The following is a 25,135-nucleotide window of genomic DNA, read 5'->3' on the forward strand; positions in this document are numbered from 1 at the left end:
TACACCAGGGGCGCCTGGGTGGCTTAGTCGGTTAAGCGTCCGACTTTCGCTTGGGTCGTGATCTCGCGGTTCGTGGGTTCGAGCCCCGCGTCGGGCTCTGTGCTGACTGCCAGCTCGGAGCCTGGAGCCTGTTTCGGAGTCTGTGACTCCCTCTCTCTCTGACCCTCCCCTGCTCACGCTGTCTCTCTCTCTCTCCTAGAAATAAGTAAAACATTTAAAAAAAAAAAGTTACACCTGATCCACATGAAAATTATAAATTACAAACCATGAGGGGCGCCTGGGTGGCTCAGTTGGTCGGTTAAGCATCCAACTAGAGCTCAGGTTATGATCTCCCAGTTGATGGGTACGAGCCCTGCACTGGGCTCTGTGCTGACAGCTCAGAGCCTGGAGCCTACTTTGGATTCTGTGTCTCCCTCTCTCGGTGCCCCTCCCCAGCTTGTGCTCTGGCTCTGTCTGTCTCTCTCAAAAATAAACTTTAAAAAAAAATAAATTGTAAACCAAGAAACAATTCTAAAGGCATCAACATAAATTTCATAACAGGTATGCCGAGGAAAGGAATACAATTTCACAGGATTGAAAAGATGGGATAATTTTTAATGAAATGGCTTTTTCAATACCAAGTGATATGGGGCACCATAATGCTAGACTCTGAGTACAAGATTTATTTTAATCTGTTTCACATACAGATATAAATCCTCCATATTTAGGCAACCTAAGTGAGAAACTGACCCTCTTCTATCAAATGTAGTAACTTTTAGTAAAGCCCACTGATTACTTAACGAAGAAAATAAACACAGAACACATTTAGACAAGATCTGTAGCTCTAGGATCTAACCAGTAATCGACAAGGCATAACCATGAACATGATCACACTTAGTGACACTGACATCAGGAAAATTTTTGATTGTGTAAAGGAATCTGGTATGACCATGAGAGTACGTCACAATGGAAAATCAGTTTGACACTTACAGGACGGAGGAAACCACAATGCCAACAGAGAAAGAAGAGACATTCCCACATTTTGTTTGCACAGTTCAAAAATTCTAACAGCTGGGTTCAGGGTTAGAAGACAACTGGGCACTGGACTCTCGGAGCAGGAGGGTTGAATGACAAAAGCAAAGGAAATGGAGAATACGAAGCCATCTGGCATTCGGGCTGCGGACTATCATTTTCCTCATCCCTACCCTCTGGGACAAGAAATAGGCCACCATTTTCAAAATGTTTTTAATTCCTGGTGGGGAAGGGCTGTGGTCTTTCTTTTACATAATTGTGCAGCAAAAACCTCTTTTCACACAGTGACCATAACTATTTTTGGTAACAGTTTCCAAGTTCCAAAGAAAAACACTTGTTGTATTTCAAATTAGTAGGTTTAAGAGCTCTTTTATGTCTTTACATTGTGCCACAATGTTCTTTCTTCCTCTTCCTCCTTTGTTAAAGTAAGCTCTATCCCCAATGTGAGGCTTGAACTCATGACTTCAGGATCAAGACTCACAAGCTTTACCAAGTCAGCCAGCCAGCCAGGTGCACCCTGAAAATGCTTTTTCTTTAAAAAATTTTTTTCTAAATATTTATTTCTGAGAGAGAGAGAGAGAGAGCGCGCGAGCGAGCGAGAGAGCGCACGCACAAGAACACGGGAGGGGGCAGAAAAAGAGAGGGAGACACAGAATCCAAAGCAGGATCCAGCCCCTGAGCTGTCGGCACAGAGCCTGACACGGGGCTCAAACTCACGGACCATGAGATCACGACCTGAGCCAAAGTCGGTCACTTAACTAAGCCACCCAGGTGCCACATCCCACAATGCTTTTAACATTGCCTTTAACCATGTTCCATACTGATTTTACAACTAAAGGCGGTCAGGCTAGAAAAAGAGGCTCTTAGTCTTTTCAGAGTCACTGTAGTGGGAGGAGAGGCAGAGGGAAGGGGGGAAGGAGAGGACTTAGCCGGCCAACCTCAGAAGCCCTGGTTTCCCTTGGTTTGTGCCCAGACTTGCCCAGCTCAGTCACTTGATGGCCAGAGTCCCAGGGCCAGCCGGAATAAGGACTCCCAGCCTCTCGGGAGAGCTAAAGACTTGCCGAGGTTCTCCTTGGTGCACTTCTAGTTTCTTTCTTCTTTGGTCTAATCACAAGTCAGTTCCTATCCCCCAACTCCCACTCCCCCCTGTGCCCTGAGAACAGATTCACCTGTATGTTGTGTTTTCCGGCATAGGTGTTCCAGTTCCAGTGTTGAGTCATGTTCTGGTATGTGGCAAGATTTTCTTAACATAATCCCCTTGCTGGCCCCCTTGAATACATTTAAACTGCTCCTGCTGCTGAAATATTCAATATAAAGTATGGGATTAAAATTAATTTACAGTACTATTGTTACATAAGATTGTATCCCAGATGAGTAACACCTGAAGAAAGTAACTATACTAATTGAATCCTCTTCTCCCATCCACCCCCTCCGGTCATTTTACCTCTCTATGCTTAAACAGAAGTAACTTATATTCAAATTTCCCTAATGGTACCTGAGTGGTTAAGCATCAGACTTCATTCAGTTCAAGTCATGATCTCTCAGTGGTTCGTGGATTCCAGCCCCGCGTCGGGCTCTGTGCTGACAACTGGAAGCCGACAGCCAGCTTCAGATTCTGTGTCTCCCTCTCTCTCTATCCAATTAAAAAAAACAAATTTCCCAAAAATTTCTGGTAAGGGATAACAAAACATACAGTAATAGATTATTCTTTTCCAGCTTCCCCTTTCTCCAATCCCCAGTGGCTCGCCCTTCCAAACAGCGGAACTCCGCCAGACTAATCACCTTTAAAACCAGATTCATGACTTTCCACAGCAACACTCATTCATGATTCAGAGCATCACTCGATTCACACTTTGGTTTACCTCAAGAAGTCCAAACTCCCTCTAGAATCTGGACCAGATTCTAAACCGCTTTACAGTCTCCAGGATCTAGACCAATTAATCATTTTATTTCTTACCACCAAATGCATAGGGACCGCCTCCTACAGCTGGCCCCAATGTATGCAGGCTCTGGCATAGATTCCTCTCACCTGGAATGCCTCACTTGCCTTTCCCAAACTCTTCCTCCTCAAGGCCCAGATCAAATTTTGCCACCTCTGAGACAACTGTCAAAAGAAATTACTGGACTCAGAAGACATTGCCTCGAGCCAACTGTTCTATTGTAATTAAAGTTTCACTAGACAAATTAGCATAATTTACAGGAAAACAAAATCTGCTGCTGCTTTAACGTAAGCATCATTTTGGAAAGAAATCCCTGGGCCCAGGTGGGGGCGTGGGCATCACAACGGGGTAACAGGACTCGTTAACAGCACTAGTTTTTTCTTAGCAGTAATTATGGTCTGAACCACTGGTAGGATCCGGAGAGGGAAGTATATTCTTCAGTTCTACTGCAGCAGAGAAAGGACTGCCAAACACTGGTCCTCTCTCAATTTGGGAAGGATAAATAAAGGATCCGAGTTTAACTCAGGTAACTCTTAGCAAGAGCAAATGAGTTAACGTTCTTAAACACCTGTAGGGATTGGAATTGGAATTCCTACCTCCTGGAGCTGTAGAGAGGTTCCAATGAGAAACTGCACTGCGAAAATGTACTAAGCACTCAACAAAGGGGTACCATATATAGAAGACGGTGCCTATTTATGTACAAACCGCAGCCCCCCGATTTATACCCGAATGGGCAAAAATGTTGGGGGCACACTAGTTCTTAACGTGGGCGTCATGAACCCCATGAAATTGGGTGCAGAATGTCGTGCTCAATAGTGTTGATATATCCTCCTGCGAAAACGATTTATTGTTTGCATCAGGGTCTGAACGGAAACTGTGAACGAAAACAGGCGGGAAATCTGCAGAGCAGGGAAGGATTCTGATTTAGGGACAGGGAAGTGGGGGGTGAGCTAAGGAAAGCTAAGTACAGATTTACCAGCGAGGGTCGAGGCCTGGTCCCCTTCCTCCCGGAGATGTGATTGCCCCGCCTTTGACTCCCTTCTCGCTGCTCTTTGGGTCTCGTGAGGCGTTCAGGTCTCCGTCCTTTTCAGATACCCGCGTCACTGCCGGAAACAAATAGGGCCGCCGCCGCCGCCGCCGCCGCAGCAGGAGGGGCCAATCTTCAGTCCCGGCGCGAGAGCGAGGCCAGAGCGTGGGGGCGGGGGGACGTGCCGGCAGGTGGGCGCCGGGCCAATTAAGGAGCGGCATAAGTGCGGAGGGGGCGGAGAAAGGAGAGCGCTAGGCCTATGAGAAAGCGGCTGGGGCGGTGGGGGCGGGAGAGTGCGGTGCCGGGGTGGGAAGGGCGTGTCGGCGCGGGGCCGAGGGGGCGGGCTCGAGGCGGGGCTGGCGGGGGCGGGGGCGGGGCCTGCTCTGTAGCTTACCCTAAAGGGGCCGCGGGCTGAGGGCTAGACCAATCTAGCCTGTGCGGTGAGGACCAAGTCGGTGGCAGTTGTGTGGAGACTGTGTGCGCGGTGAGTGCTGCCGTCGCCCCTTCCCGCCGCGGCCCTGTCAGCCCTAGGCCCGCTCCCTCCGTCCTCCGAAGCCCGGCGCCCGCCGCGGCGACGCATTCGGGCCCGCAGCTGCTCCGCGGGGAGAGTAAAGGATGGGCAGGGTCGGTGCGGCGGATCCTTTGTTATGGCTCCACATGGGTGCGAGAACGTGCTCTGAAGCCCGCTAGGCGACGGAGTCGAGCGGGAGTGGGGGGGAGCGGGCCGGGGAGTGGAGATCTGGCTGGAGGGGCCGAGCCCGGGGGACGGGAGAATGGAGAGGCCAGGCTGGGAGCGTCGAGGCCGGGTTGCACAAGGCTAGACCCGAAGTCGGGGGGGAGGGGGGGTGGGGGGGGCGGCAAGCCCAGCTGTAGGAGATTGGAGCCGGAAGCCAAAGGCTGGGAAGGGAGGGCGGGCGGAATGTTGGGCTAAGATTTGGATCGGGAAGAGAGAAGCGGACGCTTGGCGTCCAGAAACGGTGCCCCCCCGGGGGGCCGGAGGCTGGCGCGGTGGTGCCCAGGGGCGCTGCCCTCCGGGCCCGATCCTCTCATTACGGGACGACGGTGTGGTCTTTGCTGCCTTTCCCGTCTCTGGCCTAGATTTTCTCGGGTAGACTGTGACTTAGTTTTCCAGACAAGGAATTTCAAGCATTGAATTCCAATTCCTTCTCAGGCCCGAAGGCTTCCGTAAGTCCTTGCAGCTCTTCCCCGTAGTTATGTATCCGTTGCCTAAGTCACCTAGGAGCTGCTCTAAAACCCCCTCAGGCCGTGTGGAAAAACTGCGCCCTTCTCACACTTGTCACTCTTGGTTTGAGTGGTTCGGTTTTCAAGCCCTGCAGAAGCTTCCTCTCTCCCTGTACTCAGTAAAGGGCATCCAAGCGAAGAAAGCAGGAACCAGCCTTCTCAGCTACCTCTCCCTGCTCTTTCCCCAGGTAGCCGTCGAGCCTCCGGACCTCCCGAATGTCCCCCAGACTTGTCCCCCTCTCTGCATGTGTGAGAGCCACCCCAGGCTCTCCCCTGGCTCCAACAGCCTCCTTCTTGGTCCCCACACTTCCAGACCCTTTCCCCCTTTCTAGTCTGTTGCTCACAGCACAGCCTGAGTGATCTTTACAAAATAGCATTCTTAGAAGGCTTATCCTTTGCCCACAGGACAAGCCCAGTGCCTTAAAAAGGCTAACCAAGCCAAGCCCCGGTTGGTTCCTTGGTCTCCTCCCCTGCCTTATCTTTCATTATTGCATCAGTTCATTTTCCTCACAGCCAGGCTGATCGTAATACCTATTCTTTGCTTGCATCACTCTGCGTTCCCTCTCTCCCTTCTTTACATCACATTTCCTTGAGGAACCCCTACTTGGGTTTGTGTTCTCATTAAGTACTTCAGGGTTTAAGTCTTCCTATTATGCGTTCCTTTTGGATCCTGCATTTGCTAAGGAGGAAATGGCATATCCTTTGCTGTTGCTAGTTTCCTATCTTCCCTACTAGTTTTTAAGCAAATTCCATGAAGGACTATGTTTATCTTGTTCCTTATTGTCTTTCCCCACGTCTGGGGCCTGGCACATGTTAATGCCCAGACTACAGTATTATGGGTTTTAATAATTAAGCCCTATCTAGAAAAAATAAACCTATTTTATGATTACTTGTCAATTTATAATTAAAAGATGTGGATTAGAAAGGAACTGCAGGGACTGAAATATCGAGTGGCTGTAACAATGTGAAGATGCAAGATAGTAACAGGTGCTAAGCCAAGTGATTAGACCAGCATGTTTCAAAATGTGCTCCGCCACTCTGAATGTGTTAGAGTTATGTGACCTCCAGATTTAAATCATCCCTATCACAACCTGATGTTTGAAGCTTTGGCTTTGCTTTGCTCTTTTGCAGAAGAAGGTGTTGAAAGTAAGAATTTGTTTTAATAAATGAACAATTTCACAGAGTGTGGCAATAAAGCCTGTTCACAATAAAAAGGAAATGAAACATTTACCTATTTAAATCAAATTTGCTTTTGCTCTCCTTTAAAAAAAAAAAAGGCCTTTCTTTCTGTCATTTTAAGAGACTAACATGTTATCTGATACAGACATTTATAATTATTGTTTCACTTTCAAACCTAATTTAACACAATCTACTGCTTCATCTCCCCTCAATGCTAAAAAGTAGCCTTTATTTGCAGGTATGCTTTTAAAACAGTGTTGGTGCCTAGTATTAGATCTTTAAACTGTCTCAAAGGTAGGAAGCACTGGCATTTGGGCCCCAAAAATGATGTGGGACTTCTTAGACTGTTGGATAATGTTTTGTACACATTTGGTAAAAATAAATGTAATGGAGGGGAACAAGCACTCTGTTATCAGAAGACCCAAGGCCAAGTCCCAAGGGCATCACCTACTAGCTCATTTGTAAATTAGGCATAAATTACAGACACACCTCATGGGGTTGTTGTGAGGATAAAATGAGATATCTGTTGACTGTGCTTTCTAACTACGTAATGCTATTTCTCTGCCTGTGTTGTTTTTGCCTGCAAATTGCTTATACAGCTTCTGAGTTAGAGTGAGCTAAAGTTCGGGATCCCTGGCTGGCGTGTGCCTTGTGGAGGCACTTTTGAATTCCTAGAGAGTACAGGTGAGTCCCACACAGGGACAGCACCCACAGCTCTGCCCTCACTGCGCCCATCAGGTGGACCACAGTGTCCCTGCATGCAGTCGTTCAGTAAATCATTACAGCACAAAGGACAAATGAGGAAATACCGCTCACTCTGACTTTTCCCAGTTTCAAACCTCTGGCTGGCAGGATTTCTTTAATCAGGTGATTGTAAGCATGTATCTACTTGTAAAGAGGAGTGGTTCTGAGTGGGCGGGACAAAGTCTTGTAGCTTATCTGTAATTTTTATGAAAGGCATTCAATACCCTTCTTTTTACATTTATTTTATACCAAATTTGGCTTTGAATGGGGAGGAGGGAGGGAGCAATTCCAGCCTGTCTTCCCCTGCCTGTGGCCCTTCCAGAGGCCAGGAACGAATGGTTTGATTTGTTTCTATGGCACAACTGAACTTAGTCTAGTTTACCCTGCATTTAATCCTACTTGCTGTTCAGTGGGTTTTCACCTTAATTACAAAATAAATATTAAAAGATTGACTACTAGGTCCAATGACAACATCCAATTCAGTGATTCTTATAATTCCCCAAAGAAATTCAGAGACTAGATGGGAAACGGTTTCTGTAAAACCTATAGTACATTACGGCCGAAATCTTTTCTTATTCAAACTATTGTGAAAAGTTTGTTTTTCTGTTTCACTTACTAAATTTGGATACGTGACTGCTTTTCAGACTCTGTCCTCTGTGATAGGTTATAAATACAACCCTGCTGTTTTTCAAGTTCTTCTGCAAAAGCAGTCTTCCCAGAAATCATGAGAAGGCTTTACCTTTACTTTGAGGCATATAGAAAATATATCTTAATAACATACTGAATACCTAACATGAAAGCAGTTATTGGACTTTTAGAAGTAAATTAACCCAGTGGCAGGAACACTATAACCATCATGCTTATTTTCTTCATTAGTTAGAGTAAGTGCACTTTATACTATTTCTGTGTCTCTACGTTTCTGTCATGTTATTTATGCCCTTTGCCTCATCTTAATTAGAGCTTCTAGGTTATGGATTTCAAAGTCCTCTCTTGAAATTATAGATCGTGTTACCCCTCCTATAGGGGAGTAAGTCACGTAGAAGAGTGTGAATCTACCCTCTCATGGCAAATGGATCCTGGTTTGAATCCTGGCTCTGCCACTTAAGTTACTTATCTGCTTTGAGCCTCAGTCAACTGAACTGTAAAATGGGGATAATACATCTCAGACCATCATTGGAAGAACTAACCAGAAAATACAGTGTGATTTTTTTTTTTTTAAGAGAGATTCATAGAGTTGATTCATAAGTGAGCAGTATTCATGCTGATGTCTCATTTTGAGATTTCAAACCGTTTGAGACCAGGCTTTATCCTTTACCTCAGTTGCCTTGTAGGGCACTCCCAGGAACAACCTTCTGATGGGTGACAGGTTAGCTGAGTAGCAGTCTAGCAAACTGTTTATACTACTGTAGTATCTTATTTGGAAATCTCTACCATAGGCACACTTTAAAACTATTCATTTTTTAACAACAGGATTTTGTGGGCTGTTTCATTTTTAACATTTTATAACTTCATATGGAAATTGCAATTTTAGAAATGTCCATTCTGCACCTTAACTGTAGATGTCTTTCACTTCTTTACTGCCTTATTGTAACACACGATGGTCCCTTTCATTGGCTAACCACAATGTAAATAGGAAAACATTACAACTTTTCTCTTGTTTGGGAAAACACAGCATGGAATGTTTAAATATCTGTCTCAGAGTGACAGCGAATTTATACTGACCACCTGTTTTTCAACTTGAAGATCTTTTTGTAGCTTCCGTGGCAAACGTTACAAGGGTCTAGGAACTTGAGAAGTGACTCCAAGACCCACATTCAAGTTGCCATCTAATGTCAATTGATCTACTTACATTTTCTCTAGGACCTAATATATATTCAGAAATTTCCTGGGGTGCCTGGGTGGCTTAGTCGGTTAAGCGTCCGACTTTCCCTTAGGTCATGATCTCGCGGTTTGTGGGTTCGGGCCCTGCGTCAGGCTCTGTGCTGACTGCCAGCTCAGAGCCTGGAGCCTGTTTCAGTCTGTGACTCCCTCTCTCTCTGACCCTCCCCTGCTCATGCTGTCTCTCTCTCTCTCTCCTAGAAAAAAAAAAAATTTCCTGTGTGAGCAGAAGCATTCTGAATTGATGAAAAAAAATCACATACATCAGTACAGTAAGAAACAATTAGTAGTAGGTTCATTGCTGCGCTAGGATATGTTTTTTAAACACTTCTTGTATATTTTCCCACTTATCGTTTTGTCAAATGGAAATGTTCTAAGAACATAGACTCCTGTTATCATTTGGAGCATTAGATAATTTCCCTCGAGGGATGGTTTTTTATCCTTCAAGATGAGATCACCATCCTCAGAATAATTTGTATTCAGCCAGGCATTAGCTAATGGAAGTGAGGTAAAGCTAAATGTGACACATGAGTTCTGTAAGAACCAAAGTGTCAATCCCAACAGTGGGTGTGATATTTTCACATGGAAAAAGCAGATGGTGACAAGTAGAGAGGAAATGTGCACGCGTCTGAGGCAGTGTGGATTTTATTTACCATTATGTAAATTTGTGATACTATATGAAGGTCATCTGATACTGTCACAATGTATAGTATTCAGATACTGATAACGAAAGCCATGAAGTACATGATAGTATTTGTTTCTGAAAAATCCTTATAGTATAATCCCATTCTAAACAGTTCACATCTTTTCCTTTCAGCCACCATTCCCTTACTGCAACAAAATTGTCCGTCCCGTGCCTAACATTAGATATTATTAAATTATATAATTACTTGTATTAAGCTTGATCTATATGAAACTTTTTTTAACTTTTAAGAATGACTTGGTTAAAGTTCAATAGAGGCACCCGGGTGGCTCGGTTGAGCATCTGACTCTTGATTGTGGCTCAGATCATGATCCCAGGGTTGTGGATCGAGCTTCACATCAGGGTGTGGAGCCTGCTTGGGATCTTCTCTCACCCTCTGCCCCTGTGCACTCTCGCTCTCTAAAAAATTAAGTTACATTGAAAGTTCAATAAAAATGAAGCAACTACAAAGTAACTACGCAAAAGTCTCCTATTTAAAATGAAATACTAACGGGGCGCCTGGGTGGCTTAGTCGGTTAAGCGTCCGACTTTCGCTTAGGTCACGGTCTCACGGTTCGTGGGTTCGAGCCCCGCGTCGGGCTCTGTGCTGACTGCCAGCTCAGAGCCTAGAGCCTGTTTCAGAGTCTGTGACTCCCTCTCTCTCTGACCCTCCCCTGCTCACGCTGTCTCTCTCCTAGAAATAAAAAAAAAAAATACTTAAAAAATAAAAAATAAAATGAAATACTAACATTTGATATGAGCCAAGAAGCCAAGTATTTTTAAACTATGGAAAGCTGGTCACTACTTGAATTAAAACTTTCTATAAGGATAGAATTTCACAGCTTATTGTTGGCAAAAGATAAAAGATTCTTACAAATTAGTATTTCAGTCTAAGAGTCGCTGCACTGTTGGCCAAAGTGTTTGACAGGATCTCTTAAGGACTTCAATCCCATGTGAGAACCTAGTAGCCCTTAGGGGTTCCTGAGCTCTCCCACTGTACATTTTATTAAGTCTTCTTTCCCACTCTGTTTTCAGTCCAGATTTACTACAGGCTGGCCATAAAGTCTTGAAGCACAGATAGTATTATTTTCATATGGATTGTAATATAACAACAATAAATCATGTATTATGTATTTGCCTGTGTTTTCACAATTGTTAGCCACTCTATTCTGTCAGCTCATCAAATTTTGTTCTTTAAGTTAAAAAACTTTGTTCTTTAAGTTAAACTTTGTTCTTTAAGTTAAAAAACTTTGTTTTTTAACAAAAAATTATGGATGGATAATTATTTTGAGCTCTAGTCTGCCCACTTAGAATTGGCCTGCATGGGGCAATTTGGTCTCTAGATTTATGGTTCAGGGATATTTGAGGTTTCCTGTACCTCATACATTTTTTTCAATGTGTGAAAGAGAAAGAAAAAGAGGGAGACTAGAACATGGCACAGAGCAGTTAAGGAAGGATTGCTACTTTCATAGGATAAATCATCTTGGTTACTATTTTCTAACTTTAAAAACAATACAGGGGCGCCTGCGTGGCTCAGTTGGTTAAGCATCTGACTTCTGCTCAGGTCACGTGAGTTGAAGCCCCTTGTTGGGCTCTGTGCTGACAGCTCAGAGGCTGGAGCCTACTTTGGATTCTGTGTCTCCCTCTCTCTCTCTCTCTCTCTCTGCCCCTCCCCCAATTATGCTCTGTCTCTCAAAAAATAAAAACATTAAAAAAATTTTTTAAACTATACAGATATCATATAAAAACACAGGAAAATATTAAGGAATAAATAAGTTTCCAATAATCCTATCCCCCAGAGATAGCCACAGTTAATATGTAAATATGTAAATATGTTAGATAATTACTTTGGGTCTTTTTCTTGTGTTTGCTTTGATGGAGATTATTTTATACAGCCTTATAATTATTTTTTTAATGTTTAGTTTTGAGAGAGAAAGCATGAGCGAAAGAAGGGTAGAGAAAGAGAGAAAGAACAGAGGATCCACAGCAGGCTCTGTGCTGACTGCAGCAAGCCCAGGGCGGGTCTCGAACTCCGCTGTGAGATCACAACCTGAGCCAGCGGTTGGCCCCTCAACTCACTGAGCCTCCCAGGCAACCCTATAACCTATATTTACTTAGCCTTATATGATAAGCATTTTCTATGTAATTGATAAGTACTTTTTTTCTAATGTTTGTTTATTTTTAGAAAGAGAGGGCTGGGGAGGGACAGGTAGAGAGTATGGGGGGAGAATCCCAGGCAGACTCCACCCTCGGTGCAAAGCCTGGCCGCAGGGTCTGATCCCGCTACCAGGAGTCATGATCTGAGCCGAAATTGAGAAATTGAGAGTCGGGTGTTTGAGCCACCCAGGTGCCCCTTGATACATTCTTTTAAGAAGTTTTATAGCAGGGCTAAGTGTGGAGTCTGCTTGAGAGTCTTTCTCTTCCTCTGCCCCTCTCCCATGTGTGTTTTCTCTCCAAAATTAAAAAAAAAATTTTCTCCAAGTTTTATGGCTCGGTTAATCAGTGATTTAACTATTCTCAGTTTCAATATTTCTCAGTATTTTGATAAATAATGCATATCCTTAGTTTTCCCTCCTCCATCCCCCCACCAACTGCTGGGGTTATTTTTTAGGCTGTATTCTTAGAAGTATGATTTTATTAGATCAAACTTCCAAGCTTTTATTGAGGGATAGGAGGACATCAAGTAATTACCCTGACTAACGTCCCTTCCAGTAGTGTATGAGTATCTCACACACCTCTGCTCGTATTGTGAGTGACCTGGTTTAGGTATGACTTGGTTAAAATACATGGGTAAGTCCACACGAAAGTACAGCCAGAACATTTTGGGATTCTTGTCTCATGGCTGATCTTCTAAACAGAGCAGAAATAGGAGCAATCCCAGGGCGAGTGCCTCATCCGCCCTACGTCACACTCACTGTCTCCTTACACGGTGTGCCTGGTAGTCTTCCTTCCCATCCCGGCACCCTCTCCTGTTCTTAGAGACTAACGCCTCTCCACGAGTGAGCTATATCCACAAACCGTTTTATCCCTTCAGGAACTTTCTCTTCTCTTGCCTTATTAATTTTTCACTTTACACAGATCATTCTCATCAATATGAAAGCTTGCCTTCTATAACCTATCTTTAAAATCAAACAACTTAAGAAATCTCTACCCCTCTGCCTCCCTCCAGCTACTATCCATTTCTCCTTTCCCTTTCACTGCAAAACTGTTTCCTCGCTTTCATTACATTTACTCATTTTTGTTCTCCCATTTTCTCCCCAACCTGCTGCAGCAACATTGATCCTTTTCAACTGTGATTTTTGAAAAGCATAAAATGTGGCTCTTGGGTAAATGTAAAATAAATGTGTCAGATATTTTGAAGTATGTTTTTAAATGTTTATTTTGAGAGAGAGAGTGTGTGTGTGCAAGTCGAGGAAAGGCAGAAAGAGAAAGGAGGAGAGAATCCCAAGGAGCCCCAGATGCAGGGATTGATTCCATGACTGTGAGATTATGACCTGAGCCAAAATCAAGAGTCAGATGCTTAACTAACTGAGCCACCCAGGCGCCCTAGATATTTTAATAAATAATAGAACCAGTAAGATATTAAGACCAGATCAAAGGAGAATGGGAAGAACAAACATAAATGGTTGGGTATAATGAAACAAATTTGCTAATAGAAGCAAAACTGGTTAATATCCTCTAGGGCAGTAAAACGTAATTTGGAAGGGTCCTCTTTTCTACAAGTTCAAAACCAATTGCTTCATTAAAAGACAAATCCAATTTTGTTGCTGTAGACAAGAATCAAATGATTCTCCATTTTCCATGACTTACCTTCCTACAGAGTTGTAAAATAAACTACTCAGTACAAGGTCAGTCAAAAGAAGACAACCTATAAAGTCAAGATTCCTCTAGACAATGGCCAGTGCCACACTGAAATTTCCAAGTGTTAGACAATTTTTTCTGACCTTCCTGACATTCATCTGATACTCCCCATTTCAATGTCCTCTCTAAGTCTCCTGCTGGCCCTCTAAATACCATAGTGCCCCTTATTCTCCAGCACTGATCTCTCCTTGAGTTACAGACTCTTAACTACCTACATCAACTGTAACTCTAGTCTAAGTCATCATCATCCCTTTCTAGAACTGTTCTTTAAGGCTTTTCATTGGCCTATGTGCTTGTGCTCCAGTCTTCCGCAGTTAATTCTCTGCTCAGCTTATAAGAGTGATCTTTTGAAAGCAGGCCTTCCTTCCTCTGCTTAAAACACACCAGTGGTTTCTCCTTGCAACCAGAATAAAATCCAGAGTGCTCTCAGCTCCTGAGGGCCCTATATGATCTCACCTTTCCTACCTCATTGCTCTTTATGCCTTCCCTTCCTTGACCATGCACTAAGTCAAATTAGTCTTCTTTCCATATCATGAATTCATCAAACTCTTTTAGGGACTTGTACTTGCTGGCCTTTCCCTGGCAAGGTTAGCCTCTCTGTCATTTGGATCTCGATGCAGATGTCACCTTGGAGATGGTTTCTCCAAACATCTTAGCGTAAGTAGCTCACACTCCAGTCTCTCTAGTACTTTACCCTATTTTATTTTCTTCAGAGTCCCAATTAGTGTCAGAAATCTTATTATCTAATCTTCCTTTCTACAATGAAAGTTTCTTGAAGGTAAGAATTTTGCCTTGTCTTCCACTCTGTCCTACTACCTACAGTGGTACCTAGCACAAAGCATGTGCTCACTAAATATCTGCTTACTCACTAAAAGATGGTTCATCACCATCCTCCCTTGGTTTTCTAGAAACCCTGTAGGAAACAAGATGGTAGAAAAGCAAAGAGTCTTTGTTAGAAATGCAAAATAAAGAGTGGCTTTGAGAGAAGGTGAGATGCTACCCTCCTCTGTGGCTGAATTGAAATGGTGACATGTCCTTCCCTCCATATTGTCTCCATCTTTCCCTACCACAGGGGCATGTACTAGTTAGGGGTAAGGAACTGAACTTTGGAGAACAGAAGAGGCCTCCCTAGCTTTTAGGACTTGAAAGGGGCAGACTTTGGTAGGGATTTCAGTTCGGGAAGATGAAAAAGTTAGTTCTAGAGATGGATGGTGTGATGGTTACACAATAATATAACTATACACAATGCCAGTGAATTGTACACTTCAAATAGTTAAGATGGTAAATTTATGTATGTTTTATCACAATGTTTTAACTTTAGAAGTGAGAAGGGAGGCTAGGACTTTCTATAAAGGCTTCGGTGGTTGAGTGAGTCCTGTTGATGGGCTGGAATATTCTTTTAAGATTTCTGATTTTAGCATATGAGTTAGGTTAAAGTTGTATTTTGGTTAGAATTTTTGAGAGAGTCAGGGCTTCTAGAGGCTGGAGAAAGTCGAGAAATTGTGGCCTTGGTTTTTTTTTTCTCTCTTTATTTAAGGAGGCAGATTGCCATGGGAATTACTTCTGGAAGGCTAGAGAAGACATGGGAGAACTCCAGAAGACAAGTAGTAAGGACATGGATTCTTCAGAGGTCTCAGAGCAGAGTGGGAAGGAACGGGCCTCAGTCACGCAGCTCTGTGACTGGACCAAGTCATTTAATCACTAAAAGTGGAGCTTCCTGCCTCATAGGAGTGTTGGGAAGAGGAAAGATCCCATGCCCAGCACAGTACTTGCTGTATAAAAAGTGCTAGCTGCTTTGATTGTAGGACTTGCTCACTGCGTAAGGTACACTAGAATTGTCTGATGGAAGCCTGAAGCAGAAACTTCAGATCTTACTTCCTGGGAGTTCTTACTTCCTGGTGTCCCGGGCCCTCCCACCACCCTAAATGAGAAGTCGGAATTCTCAAGGCCAGTTTCAGAATAAAGATTATATGGAGGTGTGGAACTTCCTGGTGCTGTATCTCTCAAAAATCTAAAGCATTGTAGAATAGTATGATGTGAGGTATACCATTGTGATGGGGAGTTTCTGGGTTTTGTTTGGACGGTGTGGAGTTGGAAGGCTGAGTTCTTATCAATGAATGATCTGATCTGTTGCAATAAGTTGCACTTGGTATCTTGGTCGGGTGGGAGTGTACAAACATAAAAATTTATCAAGCCACATGCTTCTTACCTGTATACACTATGGACTTCATAGCTCACTTAAAAAAGAAAGAGAGAAAGAAGTAGGCTCCATTACACATACATTTAGAAGGGATTATTGTTTTCAGGTTTGACTCCCGGAAACATTTTAATGGTAGAGGTGAAGCTGGTGGGGGGTGGGGGATGCTAATGTGAAAATGTCCATATAAAGCATTAATTTGGAGAAATAATCATTGGAATAATTAATATGATGCAGTGGTCTTATGATGATGGATTTTGATTACTTTCCTATCTTTCTATTCTAGTTAGAAGTACCCATGGAGGGCAGTGAAAACTCAGTGGATGCAAAATCCATTAAAAATTCAGAACCGTGAGTATTTCTAACACTATCCTTCATAATCAGAGAAAGACACGTGCATGTGACACCGGGAACTTTGGAGCGAGGAAGCAGAAAGGACTTCCCAACCAGAGCCCCCGCCTCAGCAGCTTCCCTGGGTCTTATCTTTCAAATCAAACTTCCATGAAAGTATGGGGAGGATGGGGGGAAAGACAAGGTACAGTGCCTGACCCACAGTCGGACACCCCAACCTGGAAATGGGACCCCACAGGAAAGGCAGAACTCGCAAGTCTGGATGCTTCTGGGCCTTCCTAAATCCGTCTGCAGGAATGAGAGCTTCTGTGTTTGGGGGAGATTTGAGGCGTGTGTTTATCTATGAGTTCCCAAGACTAAAAATGAAATGCCAGTTCTGAGTCTGGAGAAGAACTGCCTGGTTTTAGATGATCTTGTACCCTTTGTTTTCCTGTCTTCCTCTTTGCAATATTTTGCATATTCATGTTTCCCATAAACAGATGTTAGAGAAGGGAAAAAGATAAAACTCACTCAATTTAATTCAAGTCATTATCCATTTGCAATGTCTTGTGGAACTTTGAATTCTAAAATTTCTGAGACCTGATATTACTATTTTGGACCACCTAGGGAAATAACAGTTTTAGTACTAAACAAGAGTATTACAGAACTAGTAACAGGTTACCAATAAAGATGTAGCAGTATCTGTTTCGCTAAGGAGATTTCCTAGAAACTAAACTAGTGAAATGCACTCTCCTTTTAGAGGGTTTTGGGATTTTTTTTTAAAAGCCTTTTTAAATGATATATGCATTTTCCTACCTTTTCCTTATCATATAGAATATTTTTTTTAACATTTTATTCATTTTTGAGAGACAGAGCATTAGCGGGGGAGGGGCAGAGAGAGAGAGAGAGAGGGAGACACAGAATCTGAAGCAGGCTCCAGGCTCTGAGCTGTGATGTGGGGCTCAAACTCCTGAACCGTGAGATCATGACCTGAGCCAAAGTCGGACGCTTAGCTGACCGAGCCACCCAAGCGCCCCTAGAATGTAATTTAATAGCAAATTGCATATGAGCCCAAAACAGATTTAGGTCATTTTTATCCTATAATTTATCCCACGTCCCTTGGCTTTCTGAGTCTGCTCTTTATCAGGCATGCCCCTCCCAGGCTGGCTGTCCTGCTGGGAGAGGGCCCTCGGAGCAGCAGGAGGCGGTGGGGAATTACAGTCCTAGGGCCCAATATCTGTATGATCTCTAACAAGTCAGTCAGCTTTCAGACTGTTAATTTTCTCCCCTGTAAAATGTGGGGATCTTTGCCTCCAGCTAATATAATAGTTCTTTTCTGACCTTGACTGCTTTCATGTACTGTTTTCATCCTTTCCCAACATTTTAGCATTGCATGTAATGTGAAATCTTCTCAGGTTAAAGGTATGGGTATGTGCACTTTAGGTATTGAGGTTTGGCTGTTCCTAGACCTGGTATTTCCTGATTCTTGGGCTAGATCAGGATTTGGGCTTGCAGTCTATTTTGTGTGGTCAAGTATTGGAACGTAGCCATACACTTTAGTTTACATATTGTCCTGGGCTACATTCACCAGCAGAACAGAGTAGCTGCAACAAATGCTGTACGAGCTACAGGCCTCAAATACTTCATATTTGGCCCTTTTGGGAAAAGAAAAAAAAAGTTTATTGACTCTGGTCTAGGTTAACGGAGGTTTTTGGATAAGTAACCTTCAGACAAGTATTTTTCCAGTTATTTACAACAGTTAATTCTCTGTATTAACTATTAATTTTTTAGCGCATGGCATTTAAGGAACAATTTAGGAATTGTGATAAATATTGTGCTTCGAGTCATATATGCATTTTGTTGCTTTCCTGTCATTTCAGGGTAAGTTTTAAGATACTGCTCTTACTTTAAAAGGTAAAATATCTCACAGTGCTACAAGATATTTAACATATTTAAAGCATAAAATGTATGTGATGAAATTCTATCAAATTTAGAGGGAAACATAAAATGTGGAGATTAAAACTCCACATTGAACTCTGAAGTCCAACAGGTGCTCTCAGCCTTCGCCCTGACACGTATCTGCATAACCACCTGCACGTTATTTACTCTTAACAGCAGTCACTTCCTCATCAGTAAGGAGGTTTCTCATCATGGTTTCTCGTGAAATTTAAATCAGGAAAGGCCTGTAGCACACAGCCTGACCTTCACCCAACAAATGTGAACTGTTTGTATGTGTGTTGTATTAATGTGAACAGCAGTATTGGTCTTTCTACCTTTGCAAACTGTTGTTTGATTTCCAAGCAGAAAGATCTTCCATGGAAGCAAATCAATGGACTCCGGAATATACTTGGACAACAGTTACAAAATGGATTATCCTGAAATGGGTTTATGTATAATAATTAATAATAAGAACTTTCATGAAAGTACTGGTATGTATCCTGACCTAATTTTTAGTCCTATTCAAATATTGTGCCATTTACATTTGGTATAATTTTAAAAATAGAACTGATATTATTAGTAAACGATAACAAAGAATAGCCACCAAGTGAGGATGGAGCACAGGACCCTACATGTCCTGCAATACATTATGAACTCTGTCTTCTATCCATCATCATAGTCTCTCCCCCTTCCCACAGCAGGCCTCCTGTCTGTGTCGGCTCTCCTGCCCTCACTTCTTTATCCCCCTGCTCCCTCTTTTATGCTAATAGAAGGATTCAACAAATAATAAGAGTAATCTTTCCTTCTAGGGACTCTGCAGGGCACCTTGTAGGTATTCTTGTTTAATTTGCATAACAACCCTGAAAAGTAACCACTATTAGGTGCTGAAAGGTTAAAATTCTCATAGAGTCACACCAATTCTTAGAGTCACACCGATAATTTAGTAGCAGAGGTGGGACTTGGCCTGGGTGTAGCTGACCACACCCCCAGCCTGAGCTCTGAACTCACCTCCAGGACTCCTTCATCTGTGTGCATCCTCATTTGCTCTATTGACTTTTCCTTTTCCCCTGCAAAAATGACAGACCACCTTCTGAAAGAGACTTTTTTTTTTACCCTGCTTCCTTTTAAGTGTTGATCTGCTTTTTGTCTCCTCTAAATTTTGAAAATGTGTATGTTAGGCTTGCTGTTTTCACTTCTTTCCATCCCTCTTGAATCGGTTTTCTCCACTACCTCTCCACTGAAACTGTTCTCTTAGATTCACCATGGCCTGATCACCAAATCTCCTTCTCTGTCTCTAGACCGGGTACGACTTGAATCTACTAATACGTTTCAGACTTTATTTTTAGAGAATATAAAAAATAAAATCCCCTACAATCCTAAATAGCTAATACCTTGATGTAGTACTTGGTATTTTTGCCTGATTGTTTCTCTTAGAGCTTAGTTTTATTCATAATATGCAAGCAACATTCCATTTGCTTAATTTGTATAATTTACCATCTGAATGGGCTGTTTTTCCACTTATTTTTTAAATTGATGCTGTGATAATTCTTTGAATTGGCATACTGATCACATTAGAATTGATTTTTAATTAAAGAAATTAGAAGCATCAGATCTAATTTAGGAGGCGATCTACCAGAGTGATGGTGAAAATGGCCAGAAGAAGCCAGGTTGCACTGGAAAGAGAAGTGGGACTCGATGTTAGGTTAGTTATGAAGAATGAGGACAGAGTGATTGGAAATGGGTGTCTAAGTATGAATGGCAGTATCTGTATTGCTTTCGGCTGTAGGTTGAGATGCTGCCTTCAACCATCAGATATTCTGCCTCACATTGCCAGTTATGATGCCCACTTCCTGTAGGATTTTACATTGTTGAACCTGTTCCTTAACAACCGTAAGAACAAATAAGAAACCACAGTCTGGCTTTAGCGTTAGAATGAGCTCTTTTTCTGCTTTGAAATTTGAAGGTCAGAGCCTCTCAGTGATCTCTTGATCTCAGAAAGTGTCATACTTTCTGTTCTACTATTAAATAGCTCATAGGGATGCCGGGGCGCCTGGGTGGCTTAGTCGGTTAAGCGTCCGACTTTCGCTTAGGTCATGATCTCGCGGTTCGTGGGTTCGAGCCCCGCGTCGGGCTCTGTGCTGACTGCCAGCTCGGAGCCTGGAGCCTGTTTCAGTCTGTGACTCCCTCTCTCTCTGACCCTCCCCTGCTCACACTGTCTCTCTCTCTCCTAGAAATAAATAAAACATTAAAAAAATTAAAAAAAAAAAAAAGTAGCTCATAGGGATGCCTGGGTGGCTTAGTCGGTTGAGTGCTTGGTTTCCGTTCAGGTCATGATCTCATGGTTTGTGGGTTCGAGCCCTGTGTCGGACTCTGTTGACAGCTCAGAGCCTGGAGTCTGCTTCAGATTCTGTGTCTCCCTCTCTGTGTTCCAACCCATCCCTTCCTCACACTCTTTCTCTGTCTCTCTCTCTCTCAAAAATAAACAAACATTAAGAATTTTTTTTTTTTTTTTTAAAGGCTCACAACCTAGGACCAAAATTCACTCACCTTGTCATATAGCTGCATGGTGTCCTCAGCCACTCCAAAGTCAAAACTTTGATAAGCTTATTTTAATTTTATAAAAATTACTTATGGCCATAGTAGAAATTTCAGAAACTACAGATTAACAAAAGAAAAACCATTAGAATCACTCACAGTCACACTACACAGAGATACTCTATCAACAATGTTTTGGAGGTATAGACATTGAGTCTTTTTTTCTATTAACACATGTTAGTAATTTACTCAATTCTCAGTGTCTTCCATAACAGCATTTTGAAATCTGGGTGCGTTGTGCAACCAGTCTGCACATTTATGTGGAAGGTACTGTAAACAAGTGATAAAAGCCCAGGACCCCCGGGTACAGGCCTAATGCCAACTTTGTTACTTTCAACAAGTACCTGAACCTCTCTGTACTCCTGTCCCACATCTGTACAGAAGAAGCCGATCATAATCACAGTCTCGTGGTGTTTGGAAAGGGTTGGAGGAAATTATTCCTAGCAGGATGTCTGGTGAACAATATTAATGTGGTAGTGGTTTCTGGGGGTATTTTTTTCTGAAAAAATATTATTAAAGTAGTAATGTATCTTAAAATTGCTGGGAACTTAAAAAAATCCAATTCCTCTGAGTGTGTGAGATGTGTATATTGTTATGTATATCATATTTTTCTTAAACAAAAGTAGGATCCTACTGTTTTATAGGGTTTTTTTATACAATGACCATCTCCCATGGTAAAATTTTGTCTATAGAAATGGCAACACAATATTCCACTACATAAATGAATCATAATTTATTTAACCAAAGTTCTCCCATTAAGCATTTCAGTTGTGTTTTCACTATCTAAGCAGCTGTGAAAGGTCTCCTTCTGACCGTAACACTAATAGAGCTTATATTCTGAAGTGTCTTATATGCCAAGAAACTAAAGAGACTTAGTGTTACCATGATCAGAGTAATTGAATTTTCTGAGCAGCTGAAAAGAATTTATTACAGATTGTGTGACTCGCTGAATAGTTCATTCAGAGCAATTACTCTTTTTTTCTTTTCAATGCAATTTAAATAATCCTTTGTTTTCCAGGAATGCCATCTCGCTCTGGTACAGATGTGGATGCGGCGAACCTCCGGGAAACCTTCACAAACTTGAAATACGAAGTCAGGAATAAAAACGATCTTACACGTGAACAAATCGTGGCATTGCTGGACAGTGGTAAGAAATAATGAAGAGTGACCACCTTCATGGTCCACTTTTATGGGACAATGTGGCTGTAATTATAATAATAAAGTGTGAGAATTGTGGCATCCTGTTTGTAATCCACATTGTATAGAAATAACAAGAGTTAGTCATGCCACCTCCCTAAAATGGTTGGAGGTGTGACATCTGGCCCCTGGGTGAGGTTTCTTTGATTTCAGTTCTGTCTTCAAGTGCCTTCATCTTTCTCCTGTGTGGGCTCCTAGGAAATTGGCAAACGAAGTTGTGTTGGGTTTTGTTTGTTTTCTTTTCCTTACTTGTAAACATTTTTCCAGTGTCCAGAGAAGATCATAGCAAGAGGAGCAGTTTTGTTTGCGTGCTTCTAAGCCACGGTGATGAAGGAATCATTTATGGAACAAATGGACCTCTTGACCTGAAAAAATTAACAAGTTTCTTCAGAGGGGACTATTGTAGAAGTCTAACCGGCAAACCCAAACTTTTCATTATTCAGGTAATCTTTCACTAAATAACCTGGTGTGGAGGATTAATCAGGGATTTACTCATTTGTGGATTAGCCGATGGATTTATTTTTTTCCCCCTGAAGCTACTGAACTATTGTAACTTTTTTATTCATTTAAACTACCACTTACAAGATTTAGAACAAATGTTTATCTTAGACTTCTATCAAAAAGATTCTTCATAGTTAACATCCATTTTTACACAGCCTTTACATTTCTTAGGAATCACAGTTACGTGTGTAGGGGCGCCTGCCTGGGTGGCTCAGTCAATTGAGTGCCAACTTTGGCTCAGGTCATGATCTCACAGTTCATGAGTTTGAGCCCCACGTCAGGCTCTATGCTGACAGCCCAAAGCCTGGAGCCTGTTTCAGATCCTGTGTCTCCCTTTCTCTGCCTCTCCCCTGCTTGCTCGCTCTCTCTCCCTTTCTCTCTCTGAAAAATAAAATAAATATTACAAAGGAAATTTTTAAAAGGAAATCACAGTTCTATGCGTACAGACATGGTCTTTTATTTTTTAAATATTTATTTTGAGAGGGAGAGAATGAGAGCAGGCATGAGTGGGGGGAGGGGGGAGAGGGGGAGGGAAGGAGAGGGAGACGGGGGGGGGGGGGGGGGGAGGGAAGAAAAGAGAGAATATCCCAAGCAGGCTCCACGCTGTTTAGCACAGAGCCCAACAAGGGGCTCAAACTCACGAACAGTGAGATCATGACCAGAGCCAAAACCAAGAGTTAGAGACTTAACTGACTGAGCCACCCAGGTGCCTCAGACCTAACAGTTTTTTAGTAAATGTCTGTTTTCTAACCTCTAGGCCTGTCGAGGCACAGAACTGGACTGTGGCATTGAGACTGACAGTGGTACCGAGGATGACATTGCCTGTCAGAAAATCCCAGTGGAAGCCGACTTCTTATATGCGTATTCTACAGCCCCTGGTAAGAAGGGTACAAAATAGTGAGTGTTACCTGGAGATCTTAAACGCAAAGAAACTATTCGAAAGGCTGTCAGGATTTTGATATTCATAAACAGCTAGCTGGTCTGTATTTCAGATACCTTAACTACAGACAAGTGTCTGAAGGTTGTCTTTGGCAAGTCTGGCTGGAAAATCTGCTTCCAGAAGGAAGCATACTTCACAGTGCCATCACGAACTTAACACCAGCCAGGAGACCATAGTGTAATGTAGAATAGCGCCTTGTCATATAACAGCGCAGTAGGGGCCGTGTTGTCACAGGCATTGTGATTGTGAGAGCTTCCTCCGCTTCTTGGAATCGGAGAGTTGGAATCCAAGAGAGGTACGGAGAGAGGTATGTTTTCCAAGAATTCTTTGGAAGATAGGAAATAAAAAAGAAAAACCTGAATAGCATATGAGAAGGTAAAGTGGAATGGGGGAAAAGAAATGTGCTCTGTGTTAAACCCGTCAGCATATAAATAAATGTGGATTGAGCGTGCAATTTACTTATTATACACCTAACTTGGGGCGTCACAAAATTTGGAAATGGGGACAAAGGTATTTTTAAAAGATGTTACATTTTTAAATATGCTCCATCTGACTTCTTTTTAACCTCAGAACATCTTCCCAAGTGCTTCTAAATTAGCAGCAGTAGATCCAAGAATTAGTCTGAAAAAAGTACGATAAAAACAGTTTTTACCCTTTTTGGAGTTGAATACTCTGCAATGTCTTTATCATACTCATTCAGATGCCTTGTAGACACTTGGGACACCCGAATGTGTGCGCAGACCCGAGCAGCTTCCTCTTGGCTGAGTCAATAATCTGATTGCAACACCATGCTACCCCCAGGGGTGTTTCTTAATGTCTCCCTCAACCCTCTCTGCAGGACCCAGAGAAGAGAGCTTCCCATAATTCAGCGGGGAACAGAGTCCACAACTCTTTCCTTCCTCGCCACACGCAGGGGTGTATACGCAGCACACATTTTTCCCCTCTGGAGTCATTTCCCCGGACACCAGAAGTGTTGTTTCTTTTCTTTCTTAGGGCTGGCCCTGCTTGAGGAAGTTTATGCTTGTTTTCTCCTTGACGATTATGTAAAAATTTAGAGCATGAGACACTCACGGCATTTTGGTTATACTTTGCCTTGTAGGTTACTACTCCTGGCGAAATTCCAAGGATGGATCCTGGTTCATCCAGTCACTTTGTTCGATGCTCAGACTATATGCTCACAAGCTTGAGTTCATGCACATTCTTACTCGGGTTAACCGAAAGGTAGCTCTAGAATTTGAGTCCTTTTCTCTTGACTCTGTTTTTCATGGAAAGAAACAGATTCCGTGTATTGTATCTATGCTCACAAAAGAACTGTATTTTTATCACTAAAGATGGATGATTTTTTTTCATTTTTTTTTAGTTTGTATGCCAAGTGACGAAAACTTGGTTTTCCTCTCTCAGTTAGATGTAATCTAATACTTCAGGTGGTATTGTGGAACATGCCACTTTCATAGCAACAGAATTATGAGGCTACCTCAAACTCAGAATCAGGTAGTTGAAATCACATTTAATTAGGGATGAATAAAAGTGGATACTGGCACAATCATTATGAGGGGAAATGTTTGTAAATAAACTGCTCTCGTAATTAGCAAGTTGTAGTGATGCTATGTGATGAATTTTTAAGTAAATATGAAAACGTTAAACACAGTAGTTAGGAAGTTCAGTGATACTGGTGTGCTGTCATGTGAGAGTATGAACTCTGGCTTCTGTCACCCCACAGACTTGCTGATGTGGAATGAGAAACCCTAGAGTGTGGGGGGACCTGTGGGCTTGGTCAAAGTCTTCAAGACCTACCTTGATTTTAGAATCCGTATTTGGAGACAAGTCAACTGTATTTTTAGATCGTTTGAGTGCATGGTTTTGTGATGTTGGT

At 42.5% G+C, this 25,135-nt stretch overlaps 1 protein-coding gene and 1 long non-coding RNA gene across 4 annotated transcripts; one reads left to right on the forward strand and one right to left on the reverse strand.

Moving 5' to 3' along the window:
* Positions 1-4,379: 4,379 nt before the first annotated feature.
* CASP3 (caspase 3) lies at positions 4,380-25,135 on the forward strand. 3 transcript variants are annotated; one of them, XM_039253850.1, is made up of 7 exons: positions 4,380-4,462; positions 16,048-16,112; positions 18,393-18,520; positions 21,643-21,771; positions 22,089-22,264; positions 23,080-23,200; positions 24,362-25,135. In XM_039253850.1, exons 2-7 carry the CDS (start codon positions 16,060-16,062, stop codon positions 24,589-24,591), a joined length of 837 nt encoding a protein of 278 aa, XP_039109781.1. In that variant the 5' UTR covers positions 4,380-4,462; positions 16,048-16,059; the 3' UTR covers positions 24,592-25,135. The 3 variants fall into 3 exon arrangements, with proteins under 3 accessions (XP_039109781.1, XP_039109783.1, XP_039109782.1); XM_039253852.1 differs by having other exon boundaries at positions 24,983-25,135; XM_039253851.1 differs by having other exon boundaries at positions 18,396-18,520.
* On the reverse strand, positions 22,098-23,411 carry LOC120246376. Its single transcript, XR_005532032.1, has 3 exons — positions 23,319-23,411; positions 23,074-23,197; positions 22,098-22,186 (listed from the first exon to the last, which is right to left on the reverse strand). It is a non-coding gene; the product is annotated as an uncharacterized LOC120246376 (long non-coding RNA).

This window comes from Hyaena hyaena, unplaced genomic scaffold (assembly GCF_003009895.1).
Source record: "Hyaena hyaena isolate Hyena2069 unplaced genomic scaffold, ASM300989v1 scaffold_467, whole genome shotgun sequence".
NCBI classification, from domain to species: domain Eukaryota; kingdom Metazoa; phylum Chordata; class Mammalia; order Carnivora; family Hyaenidae; genus Hyaena; species Hyaena hyaena.